Source organism: Aptenodytes patagonicus, chromosome 12 (genome assembly GCF_965638725.1).
Source record: "Aptenodytes patagonicus chromosome 12, bAptPat1.pri.cur, whole genome shotgun sequence".
Taxonomy (NCBI): Eukaryota; Metazoa; Chordata; class Aves; order Sphenisciformes; family Spheniscidae; genus Aptenodytes; species Aptenodytes patagonicus.
The window spans coordinates 19,150,583-19,171,597 of NC_134960.1; the positions used below are offsets into that span (position 1 = coordinate 19,150,583).

The window sequence follows — 21,015 nt, forward strand, 5'->3', positions numbered from 1 at the left end:
CAAACACTGCATTTTGGGGGTTGTTTAAAAACATCTGAGAGGACTTCAGTGTGAATTAAAGCCTAAAGATGCTCGACTTTACCCAGTGCTCAGGTAGGGTCAGAAGCTCTGAGGCACCTCCACTTTGCTGCTTTATTCAAAGTATTCCAGGCACGCAGAAATAATTGACTGAACTGGAGAAGCCAGAGCTGTGGCTGTTGCTAGGGGATAAACTCACAGTACAGTAAGAGGGAGCCTTGTGAGCATCGGGCGAGCACAATGTGAGGTAGTGTACAAAAAGTAAAGGTCTGAAACAGCGTTGTGCTCCACAGAGGTGTGAGAACAAGCCCCACAGGCTCTTGGAGGCTGACTGGCACATCCCTGAGCGTTGAGCAGTTATTTAACTGGCTGAGCAGCATCTAAGCTGGTAAAATGAAAAGAGACTTTTTCTAGGTGCAGCTCTGCTTTCCTACTTCTAACAGGTTTTGCAAAGGAATGCTCTGCAGCCTTCTACATGCAAAGTGTGAGTACAGTGTTGGTGGAATAAAAAAAAGTGTTATTTTCTAGTTCCCTTGGGCCTGACGAGAGAAAAATTGACAACTTAATTGAAATCAGCTGGAAAAGAGCACCAAGAAAACGGTCTTCAAACAGCAGCTTCTTTTGTTTGCAGCAGTCACCACCCTGTGATTCCAGCATTAATTGCTGCATTACCAGTGCCCGGCGTGGCAGCCTGCAAAGCCTGGTGAAGCAAATCCCTCCTCCTTCCCTGCCTGGCTGAGGTGTTGCCTGTGCTTAGCAACTTCCATCAGGGCACCGCGGCATGTGTGTGCAATCACAGCCGAGACGCTGAAGGGGAGAGCTACACCTTTAATAAAAAGGGAATGCTAATTTCACCGCTGCAATCTTTCCTAGCAGCTTCAGAGAGGCAAACCTCAGTGCGGAGACTGGGGCTCAGCGCTTGAGAGCAGAGTTCTGTGCGTTGCACAAACTGTCATCTCAACTTTGTAAAGGACTTGCTTTTTTATTTTTTTGTTATTCCTGGACTTTGTAAGAGAGAAGAACCTTTCTACCCGTTTGAACCATGAGTGGCTGTTCAAAGAGATGCAAGCGTGGGATTGTCAAATTTGCCCAGACTGTTTTTAAGCTCATCACAGGCACTCTCAGCAAAGGTAAGAGAAAACATTTTAGTTCATACTGCTCTTCTGTGCTGCTAGCTTTGTGGGGGGAGTTTTGTAGTCTTTAAGGAGGCTTGTGATAGAGTTTATTATTGTCTCTTCAGAGGTGTTCTGGTTTAATTCTGGGAATTGGCCGCTTTGAAAGAAGTTGCGGTGTGCAGTGAAGATTTGAGCTATGCTGTAAAGCCTTATGTAATTGTTTCTAACTTGTGTAGTTTGTAACCTGTATTTGTCAATCTGCCATAGCTCGCAACTGTAGCAGGCTATTTCAGTGTGTTCGGAGATCTATTTCTGAAAGCAATTGATGAGCAGCTTCAAAAATTTAAAGACTTCATAACTGTCAGTAATTGGTACTTCTCCTCCGTGTCATTTTCTACTTTAGTGTTTCTGTTTGTTTGAAGCATGTGTGTACCTTGGTTCAAAATCTAGGTCGTTGCTTATCACATGCATTTGAGTACCTTTTGTTTATCTAAGTTTTGCTTGTCACCTACACCCTGTGTGCCTTACCATGTGCAGGTGGAACAATACCAAACTTATTTATGCTGTCCTTTTCACTAAAATCAAACAATAAACCAAATAAATCCTCTATTCTTCTTTGTAAATCTAGTAGTTCCTGTGATAGTACACTGAAGTAAGTTGTTACGTCATTTTTGTTGGTCATTCCTTTCATAATGATATTTCTCAGCACCACCTATGGCAGCTGATTAAATGAGTATTGGTGATCTGTTTGGGAACTCCTGACAATAGTAATCGATGTTATGCCTGACTGCTTTTTGCCTGTTGAAACGTGGACAACGTTTAGGTGAGGGTCAGACTCCTCCAAGTTTTGTGTCTGTGTGTTTGGTTGGAGGGGGTGTGATTTTTTTGGAATTGATAATACAGTTCAGGCTAAATGATTAGTGGAGAGATTTGTGTAAGGCTGAAGAGTCTCTGTTATGATGCGTTTTTTTAAAAATACAAAGTCTGAAGCTTTTTTTAATGTGTTTATAGTCAAGGAGCAAAAAAGAAGCATTTATTTTTCAGATAAGTTTAGAATCCTCAGAGGTGTGTGGCTATGCTGGCTGTCTGAAGCACATGTGCTCCTGCAAGAATTTTAATGTTTAGGTTGTTTCTTAGGATAAACTAAAGTAGTCTGAGGTGACTTTTAAAATAGCAAATGTGAAAATGCCAAGAACTGTTAAATGCAGCTTCCTTTTGTAGAAACTAGGGAAATTTATTCAATCTGTTTCTCTAGAAAAGAAATATAGTTCTAACACAGCTTTCTCATATCAACCTTATGGCTTTCAAAAGAAACCTGCACTAGAAAATGTCTGTTTCACATTAAGAATACTGGACAGGTTGGTGTTTTTTTAAAATCAAGATTGGTTTAAAATGGCATCTTCTTGTATTTCTTGTATTTAATTATTCTTCTTCCACTCCCTCCCTCCCCCATCATCCATAGGCTGTCAAGCAGCAGCAGAGGAAAGATTAAAAACTTGTAAAAGTCTGTCACAGAAAAGAGCTGTCAGATGTTGGTTATAATTCATGATTAATGCCAAGATATCTCTTTAATATTAAAAAGAAAAGAGAAATTCACAGAAGAAAATATAGCGAAAAATTACTTATCATCATGGTAGGGAAGAGAAAGTAGTGGTAGGATGCTGTCTGCAAGACCTCATACTAACAGCATGTCAGTGTGTTGTATTTGGTGTACTTTTTTTGTGCTTTTTTCAGGAGATTATGGAACACAGGGTATATACTGCTATATTCACAAGTGGTCGACAATAAACTTTATTCTGTTTGCTTGTGCTCCCCTTAAGACAAGGGGAAACGTGTGTTCTGGTAGTGTTTCCCCATGTGCTTATCTAAAGCAGCTCATCTGATGGGGAGTTTTCAAGCATCCCTTGTACCTCTACTGCTTGCCTCACTTTGGCAAAGGGATACATCGACGTTTGAGTCTGACAGTAGAATAGCACTACACGGAGAGCTAGAAATGAGTGTACAAAATGTCCAAGGCTTGCTTCCCCCCCCACCCTGCCTTTCTTCTGAAAGATGCCAGCGTTGTGCTATCATTGTCTTTGCAGTCAATGCAATGGTATCATACAGTTTTACCCATGTCTTTCCTATGGCAATGTCTCATTTCAAGCTGCTTGGATTAGATAAGAGTGGCTTCCTAGGATTCAAAGAATTTAAAACTCTGATAAACTTTTTTTTTCCTACTCAGCTGCTTGTGTTTTGAACTGGAAGAACCAGATTCAGGAAGGAATAAACCATGTGAGTGAGTTTGTTGCATAGATATCAAAGACCTGCTATAATTAAAATAAATGTTTCCATATCATTACCTATAGAACTCATAACTAGAATGAAAATTATTAGAAATCTTGCCCAGGAGTGGTGAATTAAAAAAAAAAAAAAAAAGTAGTGTTGAAGTTTGTTTGTGCATTTATCCCAGAGCTTGTTGTTTAGTATTTCTTTTACTAAAAATTCTGCATGTAAAGCCAAGAAGTAAACTGTTGTATATTGCTATTACTATGGTTTTTTTAACTTACACCATATGCATGCTCTTGAATATTCATGCAATATCCCCTTCTTCAGTGGGTTCTTCATTCCACTCCTGCCTCATTTCCTTCATACTGTTTAATGGGGTTTTTTTATTTTTACTTTAAACACTTTCTACAAGGAAAATCCTTTGTGAGACACAAGATTCATTCTCTTCTTATGATTCCATCTTTCTGAGGGTTATTGCAGTGGGAGATATTCCACAGTTCAATGAGATGTAATCCTTAGCTGTGCTCTGTGGCTCCTGTTTGTCTTAATAATAACATTTTTCTTTCCCCTTGATTATTTACAATAATAAAATGAGACTGTCTGAGCTGCAGTTATAAAGTCCTTCCTTTTGCAACAGGGTGTGATGAGACAGCAGTCTCTCCCCACAGTCGGCAGTAAGGGAATAGGCACACCTGATACCACTGTGTGGTCACCAGCCTGTTCGGTATGTTCTGATTTAAATCTGCAGATGCAGCAAATCTATGAGGCTTTAAGCCAAGAAGTTCATAGCTGGTACCTCTGCAGAGCTGGACTAGCAAATTTTGCCAGCTTTCCTCTTAGTGTATTCTTATTTGGAAAACCTTAGTGACAGAGCAGATGTCTCTGCTGCTGTGCAAAAGAAGGCCTCTTCCACCAAGAGCTTTGTGTAGTGAGACATATGCGTTAAAGAAAACATGCCTGGAGAAGCATGGCCCTTTACAGCTGGTGGGAGCAGACCACCGCCCTTATTCTCCTTCTTGGCTTGGATGGGGGTCCAACACCCACAGGGAAGAGTCCAGAAGAGGCTTCTGGAAGTGAGTTACTGTGGTGATGGACTGTGTGTGAGCAGCAGCACCTTCACTAAAGTTGCCTCGAATGACCCGGGGGGGGGGGGGGGGTGGGAAAAGAAGGTTTTGTGTGAGGTTTGGGTGCTCTTTCACATTATCTCCACTGTGGTATGTGAAATGGTCATTCATCCTCCATGCCCTGTGAGCAAGTAGGGGTGGTAAGAATGAGTTTGTTGGGGGGTTCCTGTTGAGCAGAATGATTAAACAACAAGCCTCTGTGTGAGTGTGAAGATATTGCTAATGTCATTAAAAACCTGGTACAGGAGGGCCTTGCTGAGTGACCAAAAATGAAGCTGGAATGAGACCTCTTGGATTTCTATTAACGTGTTCTAATTATCAATGCAAGAAAAGAAAGATTATTTTAGGGACCAACTCCTTCAAAATTTCCTTTGCAAAAGCAGATAAGCTTCTGCAAATTAACTACCCTTTCACCTTTGTTCCCGGGCTGCCCCTCTTTTAGTCATGCTATTAAAATGTTTGCCAAAGGCTCTCATTTCTGTTTTCTTGCTTCTTCCATCTCTGTTCTGCAATGCAATTCATCTGGAACTGGTAATTTGTCCACTTTTCATAGTTTTAATTGCCTAATTATCTGTTCCACTGCAGTGATAAAGTCTTCAAACATCTTGCTTTCCCCACAGCCTCCCTCAGCATGAAATAAAAATATTCTGAGTGTTTTACAGCAATATGGTCTGTTTTGCTGCTTCTTTGTGAATCCAAATTACAGTTAGTCTTCTGAGATGTTATGTGAGATGGTAAGGAAAGTGCATGGTCCCTTTTAGTCATACACAGGCTCTGTCTCCTCTCAGTGGAGGTTAATCTTGTTCCTTCAGAGCATACTGGCACTGCATTAGGTTTGTCTTCATGACTCCAGCTTCCGAAAATGCAAGGGTAGGATAAAAGTTGCTAGATGCCCTAAAGACACAGGAAGGTTCATTGCAGTTGTTCAAGTGATGCCAGGGTTCCTGTATCTGTGTGACATATAAAAAAAGATATTTTGATTCTCCTGCTGCTGCGTAGCCTACCTTCACCCCTTGAATTCTGGCCACTGCCTTCAAATTTAAAGAAGCTCTGATTCAGAGGGCTCTTGTAAAAGCTTTTATGTGTCAGTTCTCTCTTTAGAAAACTTTTCTGAGTGTTTTAAATGTTCTTTAATAAGGAAAGTGTTTATAGAAGCCAGCTGAATAATGTGCTTTTACAGAGTGGGGTTAGAGCTTGTCCATGTTTTCCAAATGGTCCTGAAAACTAAGCAAGAGTTTCTGTACATAAAATGCTGGTGTAAAGCCCGTTAGAGAGGAGCTGCCACTATGAGGGGCAGAATAACTGTCTTCACTGTGCATCTTACAGAAGAGTCCACAGCTAGTGAATATTCACAGTTCAGTACCTGATCCTAACTACCCAGTGAAACGCTCCAATTTCATTGCATGGCTCACAGGAACTCTTGCATGGTGTGTCTGTGGTTTTTGTTTTGCCTTTTAAAAACCCAGCATATCTAGTTATATTTCCTCCATGCTGATGAATCTTTGAGCCACTAAGCAAAATCCGTCTCTGTTTGGCATGTTACACGTTTGTATGTCTATGAAAAACGAACTGCAAATAAATCTGTCTTTTTCACGATGGCTGTCTACTTGAGCAGTCTGCATATATGTACATGCATTCCATTTCTGGCTTTCATCAGGAGCAAGATGGCTTTTAAGAACTGAGAGTGAGAGAGTGTGGTAATACTCTAGTCTTCCTTTTAAAACTGTATAAACCTCTGCTTCTAGAAACTAATACCTCTGCAAACATATGGCTGCATGTGTGCTAGAAATTTATTAAGAACTTAATAGTTTGCAGTGGTGTAGCCCCTCCATTTCTTATTCAGAAAACAAGAAAATATTTTCTTATCCTCTGGGAAACTATTCAGGAAGGTTTTTTTTAAACGGTGTTTTGCAATAAGCATGTGTATAAGTTGTGTCTGATAGCCAGGAATATTGTGGAATCTCGGGTGTAGTTAGATATATCAGTGGGCAAACCAGGTTCTTTTCTGGCATCTAAACTAATGATATTAGGTATAACAACTCTGATATTTCTACTCTGAACATGTTTGAAAAATACAAGGCGTATCAGTTTAACTGTCCAGGTCTGTATTCAGGACTAGAGGAAAACATGTATAGAATTTTTTTTGCATAATTGATGAATTAATCTGCAGATTCTCTAACGAAAAAACAATTTTAAAAAAGCAGTAAAGTAATCCATGTTAGATTCTATAGCATTGGAACAACTCATGAAAATTTGGTATCCTATTGTGTGCATGGGGTTTTTTGGTTGGTTTTGGTGGTTTTTTCTTTTTTCTTCCCCCCCCCCCCCCCCTTTTTTTCTTTTCCTAACCAGTGGACTAGACAGGAAGTATGCTGCTGGCAAATAGGCTAAGGCATTTATACCCATGCTATAGCTATACTGATATGCTAATTGTATGCTAATTTGCCACATAAGTTTTGTCATTTAAAATCGTGCAAAATGAACATGCCACAGTGTATTTTGACCTAATGGACCCTATTATTATCCACCTAATGAATGGATTTAAGTGTAAATGGATAACTTATGAAGATGGCTCGACATAAGTGGATAGTAGCATGTATTAAATCATCCTAAAATTAGCTTAAATTAGCAGCTGAAGTGTAATTTTAAGATGTAGTTTTTATCTCCAGTAAGTTATCTCCAATAGCACAATATTAAAGGGTGACAAGGTAACACTTGTCTGTCTTTTCTGTGCCCAGAAACTAGTCTTGAGCTGCAAGTCAGCTGTTTGTTTTGGACTGTATTTTGTATGCATTTTTATGAATTATTTGTGGTCTGTAGAGTGTTTTCAAATGTTGATCACCTTGGTGCTAGCAACAAAACATGCAGTGGTATTTCTGCTCCATGCTGGGTGCTTGGTAAAGCTAACTGGTTTCCTGAGCAGGAATCCCGTTGTTAGGAATACAAGTGAAATTGTCTTGACTTTTCTTTATGATGGTATTTGTGGATTCCTGTTTTTGGACCCTTGTTTTTGTTGTTTTAATATGATTAGTAAAGCTCATAAATGGTAATGTAATGGAAAGCAGGCATGGGAAGGTTTTAACTGTGGCAGCATTTAAGCTCATGATGTAATTGGACTGAATATTCATGGCCAACTTCTTCCACATTTGCACAGCTTTACTAAAAACCAATAGCATTCATATACAATTTGACTTTCACTTCTCGGCTGGCTTTAACTTCTAATTTCATTCTTTGCAATGACTATTTCACAACATTTGGCTTGCAGGGTATGTGGGTGGAGTATGCTTAATGCTGATAACTAGAAGTACAGTAGTCTGAGGTTTAAAATAAGAGTGATTAATGCTTTCTTTTATAAATGGGAGACCTGGTGCAGTAGCCCTACATTACAGAGTGAGAGAGAAATTGCTACCACAGGCTTGATGAGGTGCTCATCTTGTAAAGCCAAAATAGAGTTTTGAGAGTGTAAAAATAAAACCTTGTTATATAATTTACATAATTGCATCTAGCAAAAGTTAATACAGTTTTAATCTATTGCAATCTGAAAATTGTCCCTAGCATTTAAAAAGCTAGTAAAGAGCAAGTGTTTAACTTGCCTGCTTTTGAAATTTTGAGCGGCACCTTCAACTTCTAGGTAAATTTGTCTTTTAGATGTGCAGTAATGGCATGATATTTTTCTAATGCTTTCTTTATGTTGTATGATATGATGGTGTTTTGCCATTTGTAAACTCTTGTAGCTGGAAGATCAGATGTTTGTTTCTGTATTATTTCAGCAAGATTCACATTTAAACTGAGTAACGGAAGACGTAATGAACAAATACATCCAGTGCGAAGAGAGTACAGTGTGTTTGACTCAGTGGAACAGTAACCATCTGTCCTGGTTTCAGCAGGGATAGAGTTAATTTCCTTCCTAGTAGCTGGTACAGTGCTGTGTTTTGGATTTAGGGTGAGAACAATGTTGATAACACACCAATGTTTTAGTTGTTGCTAGGTAGTGTTTACACTAGTCAAGGACTTTTCAGCTTCCCATGCTCTACTGACTGAGAAGGCTGGAGGTGCACAAGAAGCTGGGAGGGGGCACAGCCAGGACAGCTGACCGAAACTGGCCAAAGGGATATTCCATACCATGTGACATCATGCTCAGTATATAAAGCTGGGGGAAGAAGAAGGAAGGGGGGGACGTTCGGAGTGATGGCGTTTGTCTTCCCAAGTAACCGTTACGCGTGATGGAGCCCTGCTTTCCTGGGGATGGCTGAACACCTGCCTGCCGATGGGAAGTAGCGATTGAATTCCTTGTTCTGCTTTGCTTGCGTGTGTGGCTTTTGCTTTCCCTATTAAACTGTTTTTATCTCAACCCATGAGTTTTTCTCACTTTTACCCTTCCGATTCTCTCCCCCATCCCACCGGGGGGGAGTGAGCGAGCGGCTGCGTGGTGCTTAGTTGCCGGCTGAGGTTAAACCACGACACCATCTTATACTGAAACTGCTATCCTAACTCAGGCTATGAAGCATGTAGAAGGCTAAATCTACATAGAAAAGTAGATGATGCAGAGGATCGCAAACTCTTAACTTGTCTGCTTCCTTCATCTTCTAGCTATGAATAGATGTGCCAAAGCTGCTGGTAAGTGTGAGGAAAATCATGTGAACTCCAAACAAAGATTCTTGGTGCCCTAGTTCAAATCTGAAGCCCAGAAAGTCTTACGCACCTCAACAGCCAAAGCCATCCATGGAATTAGGCCAGGTAGGGGTGACCATGTTTTAGAGGTTTGGGTGGACTTGTTCTGCTGAAGCTGCTCTAGTTTATAGAGAAGATTATACAGCAGTGGTGCAGATCTGGAAGGCATGTGTGATTGATGCACTGGCTATGTGGGGCTGCTCTGCCTTTCTCTGCCCCTCTTGCAGCTTTCCTGCTAATGAGGCTGGGCTGTTTTCCTCTTCTTCATGGGCTTCTGACTATTGCACTTTCAAAATATCCACTGGATGACTAGGCACAGGATGACTAGCAAGAGTGGACTTCAAGGTAAGGATCCAGAGAAGTGCATTACTTATTTGTCTCTGTGGATACAGCTTTACTTGCATAGAAACTCACCTGAATGCAATGTGAGTAATGCAATACTTTGCATGCCTGAAATTGTTCTGTGATGTTTTCAGACCTTGCAATAATGGTGTTGGTCTTCATCAAACAAATACAGTTTTAAAAACGTCTTTGAATTGGCTGTATTTCCATATGATCTGCTGTTGAGGGTGACAAGTTCTGGGTTTTTTTTGTCTATACCCTCATAGTTTTGGTATAAATGCCATTTATTTTTTATATATTGTCTTATCTGTGGATCTTATTTCCAAAACTTTGTATGCCTCAGGTGAATGTGTTGCATAATGCTTTGTGATTAAGGCAGCAATTCACAATAATAGCACGTACATCATCCAGTCTAAATTAGAAATGTGTGTTGGCTACAAATGAAATTAATAATAGGCATCTGGGAAAACCACACTACTGGGAATATCATTCTCTCTTTTAAGTGTTTCTGTATGTTCAGCTGGAAAGATGATAATGGAGGATGATGATGGGGGTGGGTATTCCAGTTAAATAAGTGCTCCTAATGTGTGTTTTTCACTCTTCCCACTACTTCACAAATAGACAGCAGTTTTCATGATTTGTATGCAGTGCCAGTGGGGTTCAGAAAAGAGGACTGTAAGGGCCCCATGATCTTGCTTCTGGCATCAATCAGGTGTTCTCTAGGGAAGTGCAGGGGAACCTTGTAAGCTTTGTGTTTAGTTAGGCAACAAATTCCCAGTGTTACCATGTGATGTGGGGAACCGGAGGAGAAAATGAGTAGATTAAAATCTTGAGATCTAAATAGGTTATCTGTTGAAATATGCACACTTTAACATAACTATTCACAAACATGAGTTGCTATTACTCATTACTTAGCAGGATGAGTCTCTGCTTTAGTGATGATAAACAGAGTAAATGATAAACAAAACAGTAAATGACAAATACAATAGAACATCTGTCTCTTTCAAAGAATAATGAAATCATACATAGCAATACTTAGAGAGCTACAGTCTGTTTTTTGCCTTTTACATTCACAACTCCTCATGGTTACCCATGAAAAAGCATTATTACTACTGCACAGTAAAGCTAGTGATGATTTTCATCATCACCAGCCTCTGATAGTCCATCAACATTCCAACAGTTGCATGGAGTTCCTGGAATAAACTGGGAATAAAAAGTGTGAGAGGATTTTTCACTTACATTTTGGTAAAAATAAACATGTTACTTTAGAGGAATAAGCATGAGATGTTCTACAACAAAATGCTTAGCCTAATACTATAAAATATAGCTCTTGTCACACCACCTTGAAGTAGTAAAACTGCAGCTGACTGTTGATTAAAAATTGAATAAGAGTCATCTGGATTCAGTCTAAGAGGAGGCCAGCAAAAATGAAAAACACATTTCCAAACATAAAACCAGGGGGAAGCTAAGTAAACTTGAAGCTTACAAAGGCAAATAGTGTAAAATACTGAAAGTGAAATACTTCCTACTTAAAGTCTGTTTGCTGTGATGTATTGACTTTTTTAAATTTTTTTTTTTAATCCCATACCTCTCACATCCTATGCATACGGGGAGTAACAGTTCTTTAGGTTATGCGTTTTAGGGAAACTCATAAATGTCAGGGAGTTTTGACTTGGCTCTGAAAACGTTTGCAAGCTCCCCAGTTGTTGAATTGTGTGTGTGTTGATGCCCTGAAAGGAATTTTATCACTTGTTTCACGAGAAGCAACTTGAGATTCAATGAATAAAAGCATTGTATAAATGTAATCCATACTGCAGATGTGGTAACTCAGGATGCTGCAGTGATTATCGGCAGCATGGTGAGCTATGATAACTAAGGTCCTTTCAGTTTTCAAAAGGTCTCACTCATGCAGTTGTAGTGATGCTAATCGCTCCTTCAGAAACTGAAAGAAGTGCTGTTCACATCAAGGGCTGGCATTTGAATTTATGGGTTAATACCTCATGCTGTGTCCTGTGTTCATCTTAGAAATAATTCTGCTCGTTGTGAGTTTTCTGTCTTCTCATAAATATAGGAAACGGGAGAAACATTTGCATTATGAACATTACTTCTGCAAAATCACCATTACAAGCTGAACATATTTGCATAGAAAGGTAAAATATCAAGACCACAGACTGCCTTGTGAAGGCAGCTGTGATAAACAAGCTGTGCATTTGTCTTTATAAGAGGAAGAAATGACAATATTAGACAAACTTATTTGGCAATATATAGTATGCAAATAAACTTTATAAAAGCAAGAAAAAGGGAGCACATAGCTAAGATTTAATTTTAACAATCTTTGGGGGTTTTTTTTTAGGAAGTTGGGGGAGAGGGGAATTAAGCCTTAAATGCTTATTAAATATTATTCTGTCTAACTGTCATGCAGCTAATAGCACAAGCAAGGAATTGTTATTTAAACCAAGAATTGCTTCAGATGGAGTACAGCAAATCAGACCGTAAGGGGTGACATGGATGTGATAATGTAGATTTGTATGAAGTAATTGTGCATAGCAAGGATGGGGTATGGAGAGCTGGAGCCTGCTCAAAGCTTCTGTCCATCTCTGTTTTTTTCAGAGACACTCAGTATGCTGCCAGTCTTACAGAATGTAATTTAGCATTTTTTTTAATGCTTTTGTAGGAGCTTAATTGTTTTAGTCCATCTTCAGACTTACCTGGCTTTGCTATGCACTCAGTGTGTGACAAAAGTAGATGTCGATATTGTAGGCATAAATTGAGGTCCAATATATGCAAGATGGGGGTGGGAGGCAGAATGAACTTGATGTCTTCTGTTATGGTTTGGATTTTCCATAGCACATCATCTGCAGGTTGGATAACCTCAGGTAATGGAAGAAACAACCTGTTGTTCCATAGTAATCTTCGCTTTCAAGGATGAGGCTCTGGATCAGCTTCTATAGAACAAAATGTTAAGCAAAAGTTCTTCTTGTGGTTTCTAGTTGTTTGTTTATAGTTGATATACCAAAAGTGCCTTGTCACGCATAAAACTGTAAAGATTATTTGAGAACATTCATTCTGGGATTTGTTTATTTTGACACTGGCTTTCTAAATCCTGTTGAATTTTACAGTGCAACAATGGGGTAAATCCCTGTTACAAGGAATCAGAAACAGAATAAAGATAACTTTATGAAAGTCCATCTTTTTCTGTTATGCAGAAATACTTGCTTTGCACTTACTGACTCAATACCAGATGATTCTATGATCTATGGCAACTATAGTAAGCCACAACCTCCATACTACTCGAATTATAACCAATTTTCAGGGTAAGTTTTTGTTTGTTTGTTTGTTTGGTTTTTTTACCAGGTTGTCTTAGAATCTATAGTGAGCTTTACTGCTCAGGACCTCTATGTGAGAGTTTTACTTTTTTTTTAATGACTCATCCTGTAAGATGACAATGATAACAAGCTCATCCTCTGAGCTTGTTAGCTTCAGAGGAGTTAGTCCAACAATGAATTTGACATGCAATGTGTCTTTCCTGTGTTTTTGATCTGCTTGCCAAGAAAAATGCTCCTGTGTACTTGCAGTGTTTTGCATAAATAATAAATAGCTGTAAGAAATGTGGTAAAATGACTGGTCAATAGCTGTAGCAACAAACAGGCCTAGTGGCAAAGTCTGGCATTTCTAGCATGCTCGCAGTGTCTCTTTCAGCCCAGCCTTTAGCTAGTTGAAGACTATCCATGTTCTTATAAAAATAACTTATCTGAGAATGACCTAATAGTTAATATTTTTCTGTGCTAAGGAGAATAAACTGAATACAGACTAGTCTTTAAAATTTGAGAGCTACAGTAAGTGGTGGTTTGTTGGTAGTTATGAACTTATTCTTGGGCTATGTGTTTTCTGGTGTTGTCCTTCATGACAGCTGCACTTAAAGCTGGATGATATTGCATTATAAAGTCTGTTCCAGCAATAAATACTTGATATTATGGATCCATAGACATGTAGATGCTTATTGGAGGCGCACTTTTCTTCTGTTTGGGAGCAACACGAATATTGGCGCATTGATCTGTCAGGCGAGGGGCTCTAGATTAAAAAGCTGTGGTCCAATATCCAGCACACGTGAAGTGGTACAGCTCTGTGCAATATTTCAAGATCTGACCTTATTATTTTGGTACTTGATGTCCTGCTAGAAAAGAAACACTACCCTTGGCAAAATTGACTTGCCATTTCCGGGTGGTGAGGTTCTGTAAATGCTATCCCAGGAAAAGCATAATATGCTTGATAAGTATATATATTTCCCAAGTACAAGAATCTTGGGTTTACATTTAAAAAGGACAGTGTAATTTCTTTAAGTCTTCATCCCTTGAAAGTATTTCAATATCCTTTGTCCACTGTTATAGGTCCTAAGGGATAGATGTCAGGTAATGTTTGAAAAACTGGTCTCTCCTTAGGTAAATAATTTCATATGTCTAAACTGCAGGGTGTTACTTAAATATCTTACCTTAGGAAGAGAAGAAATAAGATATTTCAGAGGAGTTTCTAGATTATTTTGAATGTGATTCTTGTTCTTTCAAGCTTCTGTTTGACTGAAATTTCTGACCCTCTCCATGTAGACTTATATAAAGTAGATTTTAAAAACCACACAAACACGTTTTCATGGTAATGTGAAACTAATTTGTGCACTTAATGCCACATGAAGAATCCGGTAAATGTTATCACTGAAGAAAATAAAATAAGAATTAGCATTGTGTTTCAAAAACCTAATATATTCTCTAGAGTTGATCCATGCTGCTGTCTGAAGTATAGTGTTTCCTAAGATGAAATGAACTGGTGAATTGCACTTTAAAATGGTAAAGCTCACATTAATTTCTTGTGGTAAATTCATGACCATTGGGATTTGTTTAAAAGTTCCAAATTAGCTGAAAATAGCCCCAGAAGCCCAGTGAGGAGCTGCAGAAGATGATGCAGTAAGCAGTGTTCATTTTGGGCAAGATATTCTTTAACTTATTCTAGAGTTTTTGTCGTGGTTTGTTGTTGGTTTGTGTGTTGTTTTTTTTTTTAAATTTTTAATAAAGCCTTTGTTCCCTAGTTTGAAAGGAAAAAAAAATTCTGGTACACTTCAAGGAACACTGTAAATATTACAGTGTGGCTACAAGGCCTGTAAGTGCTTAGTTTATTAAAGGACAAACTACAAAAACACCCTTTACCTTTTAAGAAATGAGTGTGGAATAGAGTGTGGCAAGCGGTTCTCCTAGCAGTAGTATAAAATGAGCTTTAGATTTGCAGCCTTTATTTTTGCTTGCTAGATTAAAGCAGGAGGTAACCAGCTCATGGACATGGAAGGAATCTGCAGAATAGTGCTCAGAAAATGTTCCTGTTGAGCAAAACACGCTTAAGTATTGTATTCTTTTGTCCTTGCTCGTGAACTTGACTAATGCTACTTTCAAGGGCCACATCTGGCAGAGATGAAGAGTTTAGTCAAATCTCAATCCTCTGCCTTCTAGCCAGGATACACTAAGCTGTATGAAGCGGTGAACCGGCCAGAAGTCTCTTTGCCTGCCACTTCTTGCCACTTTCTGATGTATGTAGTAAATCCTGTTCTGCTGTAAACTGAAATGTTTCCTCCTAGTGTGCTGAAGTCCTTAACTGTACCTTTTCCATCTATTATTCCTTTTTCACCTCTTCCTCCTCCGGTTGTTCAGCTATAATTGGGCCCCATTCTACTCTTTATCAGTTAACTGACAAAACAAGAATGAAACTAAAACCTGAGAAATGGTCCATGAAAAAAAAAAAGCATGTTTCCTTCCTTGCATAATGCAAAAATGGCAAATTCCTCAACTTGTTTGTGTCAAATGGTCCTCTCTGGGCTAAAACTAAGATGAAACATGTTAGTTCTGAAAGTGAATGGAATAAACTAAGCTATAAATAACTAAACTCTGACTGTTCTTTCAGTTTGAGCGCCCTTTTCATCCCAGAGGTTCCCAATGTACACCAGGTCAAGAGAGTAAGGAAAAACCACTATAACATCTGTTTCCAAAAGCTTGTATCCCATCTAAAAGCAATTACTTTCCAAGGGTTCACTTCTGACACCCTCTTTAAGGTAGAACATTCCTTGGTTTTAGACAGTCTAATTCCTTATGTATTTATCACACTTCATAACAGCTCCACGACAAGGCATTAGCTACGTACAACTTGAATAAATAAGCACCATGTCTGTGTACTGAACTGCTGGAGTGGTCCAGTTATCTTCTTGCATCAAACCAACTGTTCTCTCCTTAGAGTCTGGCTTGGGAGTCGCTTGGGAAGCAGAAAATCAGTAGAAAGTTAATTTCTGAAGGAGGTTGTGTGACACAGTTCTGGTTAAGTCTTCCTATTAATGACTTTATTTCTGTACGTATTTGTCTTTTTAGCTTAATTCTTAAACTTTTCTTTACCAAATTGCACTAGAACTTCAACATCTGGGACTTTGAGATACTTTTATCGGTGCTGTGTAAATAAAGTTCTCCATGGGTTTTTTCTTTTATCTGTATATACTTCTGCAGTCAGTATCTTGTCTATTCTCGTTGATATCCCTTTGTAAGGCTGCAGAAGTGCTGTAATGTCTGTGTTTTCATATGCAATCCTACTTTATAAAAAGATATTTCTAAGCAAGTTAAATATGTATTACATTAGCACGCTCTATGACAAATGTTGATAGTAACCTCTTGGCAACAAATACCTGCATATAGTATTAGTGCATATATAAAGCACTGAGTAAGTTGGTAGTCGGATAAATTCAGAGCAAACTAAATTACTAGTACTGTATACACAAATAGCACTGGCAAGCTGATCCATTCCTCTTTAGGAATTGAACTTGCTAATGTTGCCATAGGAATGCCTTGTGTTGTGCAAACCAAGAAGCAAAATCCGAGTTTAGTAGCAATAGCGGTTTGTAAGAGGATAGAGGGAAGCAACTGCCCAAGACCTCAGATCGTGGGCCCCGAATTCTGAACTTGATGTTGTAAGTATAGAGAACTAAAAAAAGATATATGGACTCGTGGCTCAGAAATTGGATGATTGTATGTGGCTCTAAAACATCATCTGATAAGCCAGCTTACATTAAAAACCCTTTTGTTTCATGGTGTTTGGCATTAATACAGAGCTGTAAATGCAGAGAATTAAGCTAAATTGAATTCCACTACTGCAATAATATGATTGAGTCCAGTAAAAAATGCTTCCTCCTCTGCAAATATTGGCTTTTGTTGGCAACCTTAAACCTCTTAGAACAATTCCCATTGACTTACCCAAGTAGCTAATCAAGTTTTGAAAAACAAGCTGGTTTCAAAACTGTAGTTTCAACAAAACGGATACCAAAATGTAGCCTTGTCTACGTAATCTGAGCTGCTTGGGCTGAAGCCGCTCTGGGACTGGGAGCTGAGAACACTGGTGTGTTTACAGGGTCTCAGCCAAGTAGCATTAGAAGCCTACTGTCTTGAGGTGTTCAGAAATAAATGCTGATTTGGTAAGAACCGGTAAGAATTTGTTTTAAAAGGTGAATGTGCTGTGCACCCAGCACTCTCTGCCCTCCTGTCCCTAAGCCATACAGGGTTGCACAGAGGACATACCTTCTAGCTTCAGACTGCTGGAGAAGAGGACGTAAATGCTCTGCAGCAGCCAGGAACATTCTCCAGCCTAAGGAGAGCCTGAAAAAACTGATGTCGTGCAGCAGAGTGGTCTGCTGACACAACGGAAGAGGAGAACTGAGACACTGCTCCTGACCGCTTCTCATGACAAGGGACGTTGCCCTTAGTTCAGGACTTTTTCAGGAAAGAGAGATAATGGTATGAGCAGCTTATGTCTTCCATGCAAAACTTTCCTTTTAAACAAGATTATGAACAGGTGCCTCTTTTTTTTTTAAATTACCAGGCAAATAATTACTGGAAATCTTGCAGTTGGCATTTGATAAGCTTTTCTCTCTGTCAGGCCTGCCTGCAAGGGACTCATGTTCCACTTGTCCACAGCAATGTCTCTTGGCATTCTCACTGCTTTTTGCTTCTAATACTGATAAATAAAGCTATCAACAGGCTACTGATATACTTCTTGATTTCACCATCTCGTATCACAAACATCTGAATTGCTCCTTCCATTTCATAATACTACTTACTCGGATACAGATTACTCAGAGCTAGAAATGCGCTTGCTGGCAATCTTTCTGGTTTTTACTCCTCTTTCCAGTGAAACTGCATGTAAACTGGTAGAGGTATACCAGTCAACAAAAGTGGAAGTCATATAGGCTCTAAATGATGGAGCATGCTGTAATGACATTGCAGTATCAGAAAGTAAAGAGTAAGTTGCATAAGGAACCAAGGAGAAGAAAGGACCGTAAGCTTGAAAAGGCACAGAGAAGCCAGGCAAAGAAATATTCTATGCAAGCAGTTGTCATGGTGCAACTTTTCTAACATGCATCTTTTCCTTGCTGCAGTGTTACGCTAATATTAAACAATGCATTACAGAGATCAAAGGGCTCCCCTATGTGTTTCTTAACAACAAAATCAACACAAAAACCCCAAACCTTCCAATGCCAAATAAAATTCTGTGAAGCAGCTTTTAGGTAGGATTTTTATCCTCTAGAAGCAAGTTTGTTGCTCCACGTTCAGGAGAGGAACGCAGTTTCTATAGGCCAACAATCAGCGTTGTTTCCAGGTGATTTAGGTGCCCAAGTGAACTATAAAACAATTAAGGTAAGCTACCTTTACTTTCCCTTCTGAAGTCCTTTGTGTATAAAACGTTTTTTCAGCTTAAATCAACTGGATTTTCTGCATGGAAGCACAGTAATGCAGACTTGTCCGTTCTGCTTTCTGTGTAGGAATTAAAGTTGGCATTTTCTTCTGATGAGAGCAGCAACAGCATGGGATGGAATCTCAAAAAGGAGCTTTTGGTTTTTTCTTTTTTGGTCCTGGTTTTGGGACAATCATCACAAATGGCTATGCTTTTTCTACCTTGTTTGCTGCAGTGTTACATCACACTGAAAATACTGTATCATATCTTCAGTTTTTCAGCTTGCACAATATTAAAGTTTTTCATTTTCAGTATCAATGTTATAATTGCATGAGACATGCTGTTAGAATTATAAAATTGTTATTTTGGTTTTGAGATGTTGAAGGAGGAGGCTAGGGAAATGAAATAATTTAGGTGCCAGTGTCTACATTTTAATGGAGAAGACCCTGTCATAACTAAAGAGTGGCTTAAATTTATGCTTAGTTTCAATTCCTCTGTGTACAAAATTTTCTTGGTTGCTATCTTCCAGGTAAAGCATGAACAATAATTTAACTTCCTCGTTATTCTCCATTCTTGAGTTTGAAATGGCAAAGCCTCATCTCTTACCTGTAACTTAAACTTCCTATCAACGTATGTATGTTTCCTTTCTAAATTCATTAGTTCGTTAATTTTTTTGCCCTTGCTTCTTGTTGAATTTCCAGTAATATAATGTGAGAAAGCCAAGAAAACTGTCTGCTGGAGACATTTCTTTTAATGATTTTGTATTAGCATGACCGTGCCTCTGCACAGAATTCATTTGGTAAGAAGGCTTTATAGAAAAACCTATCTCATGCCACTTGGCAGGGAAGATTCAATACTCATTACAATTAAGCATTGTTTGTTTTTAATTTGTTTGCTGTACGTTAAGAACCAACTTTCTCTTACATCAGTCAAGGAAGAGAAGTGCAAGTTGAGTGACCCCCATTTCCCACCTACCAAAGACTGCTCTCATTGGAGCCATGCAGGTTACAACAGTACAGCATGGCTCTTGGGTGGATGGTTAGACAGCTGAGAGATGTATTTGCTCAGGATATCAAATTGCAGCAAACTTATTCAGCTCACTTAATGGGAATCTTCTCCCCACAAGCTGTAGTTTGAGAGGGAGAAGTCGATTTGGCATTGAAGGAGAACTTGGTGCTGTCTCTCATCTGACTCTAGAGTCAGAGTTCTTTTAGAGCTCTGGTTTCATAGTTAACTACTTTACAGTTTTGTTTTATCCTTTCATGTGTCTGCCATTAGTCCATGAACAAGCACCATGTTTACATATTATCAACTTTTTTTTTTACTTTTAGTCATGACTGCAAGTGGTTTGCATGGAAATTCCTGTTTCAGTGCTGTTCTCTCACCTACCAGATTTTGAATGAGTTAAAACTTCAGCCAATTTCCCTGATGGTTTCTTCCCAGGAAATGTTTCTTCTTGCTTGAGTTGAGCATAATCTGTATTTGAAGACAAAATTTCGTAATGACAGTAATAGAAATTAGGATGACTTTTTTTAAATATCTGTCATAATTTACTCAGGTTGAGAAGTGAAAGGCTCTCTTTTTTTTTTCCTTTAAATGTGTGAAATATTGTAATGAATTTATCCATCACAGATGATGATGCTATGTTTGTTTCCTCTGTAATTCAGAAATTTATTTATGGATTGAAAGTTTTTAGGAGAATGTCACAAATACTGCTGATAAGCCTTCATTGGTTCGACCAGATAATAATGCCATTTCAAACTGCTGCACTGGAGGTTCCTGCCTGCAGCACTGCACTCTTCTATGGAGACTGTGGAATAGTGTGTTGGTCTTTGAGACTTCTGGCATCCTGTCACTCTATCCTTGAATAGAGGCGTAATTCTGAGCAGATTGAGGGTTCAAGCAATAAAAGAACTTTCAACATTCAAGCTACGTATGAAAAGTCACTTGCTTGGTGTAGTAATAAAGGAAAAAACTTGTTATGCTAATCTTTCCAATGGGGGACCTCTTGGTCTCTGCATGGGGTTCCTAGGTTCTGTTGCAACAGGAAGATTTGAACAGCTCATGAAATCAAGGAACAAAAAGTTAAGGACACTTTACTGGATTCATTAAACTTGGAAATAAACTTTTAGAGTGTACTGTCCTCACTTATCCAAAATTATATGTCGTAAATGCAAATCTCTTGTAAACATCCTAGTATCCTCAGTGATTTTAATGAAAACCTATCTGCTTCTTATGTAGTCATGCCTGCCAGGAGGTATTGGGAAGACAGCATTACTGGCTAAGTTACTCTCAGCACTGCATGTTGTTAAAAGGCCCTGCTTTTCTCATGGCCTGGCAGCTGCAGTGCTTGGGAGGTATTAGTGTACCTATTGTCTGGCTTTACTGTAACGTGCTAACAGGAGATGGAAGAGAGAAGTGTACTTCTTTCTCAATATCCCAACCACTGACGAGGACTTTTTGCTGCAGCTTAAGGTATTGAGGATCTGCCTTTTCACAGGAAACTCTTTTTTTTACCAGTAGCTAGTACTTTATGCATCTCTGACTGAATCCCTGAATGATCAAGGTGAAAGAGGTCTGGAATGAGAGTTGGCTTTTGGGCAGGATGGAGCTGTGCTCGTCAATGGATGCTCATTGCTATTCCTGCACTGTCCAGCAAGTGCAAAAAGGAGGATGCAGTATTCTATATTAAAATGCTGTTATTTTCCTATTATGCAAATAGCAAATACTGC

At 38.9% G+C, this 21,015-nt stretch overlaps 1 protein-coding gene across 2 annotated transcripts in view; it reads left to right on the forward strand.

Annotated features, from left to right (window-relative positions):
* Positions 1-784: 784 nt before the first annotated feature.
* The window catches only part of KCNIP1 (potassium voltage-gated channel interacting protein 1), a 456,219-nt gene continuing 435,988 nt past the window's right edge, over positions 785-21,015 (forward strand). Inside the window, exon 1 of one of the 2 annotated variants that reach the window (XM_076349994.1) lies at positions 785-1,148. In XM_076349994.1, the coding sequence (XP_076206109.1) occupies positions 1,061-1,148 (88 nt within the window). In that variant the 5' untranslated portion in view covers positions 785-1,060. The remainder of the gene's footprint in view (positions 1,149-21,015) is intronic. The other variant, XM_076349997.1, reaches the window with a different exon arrangement.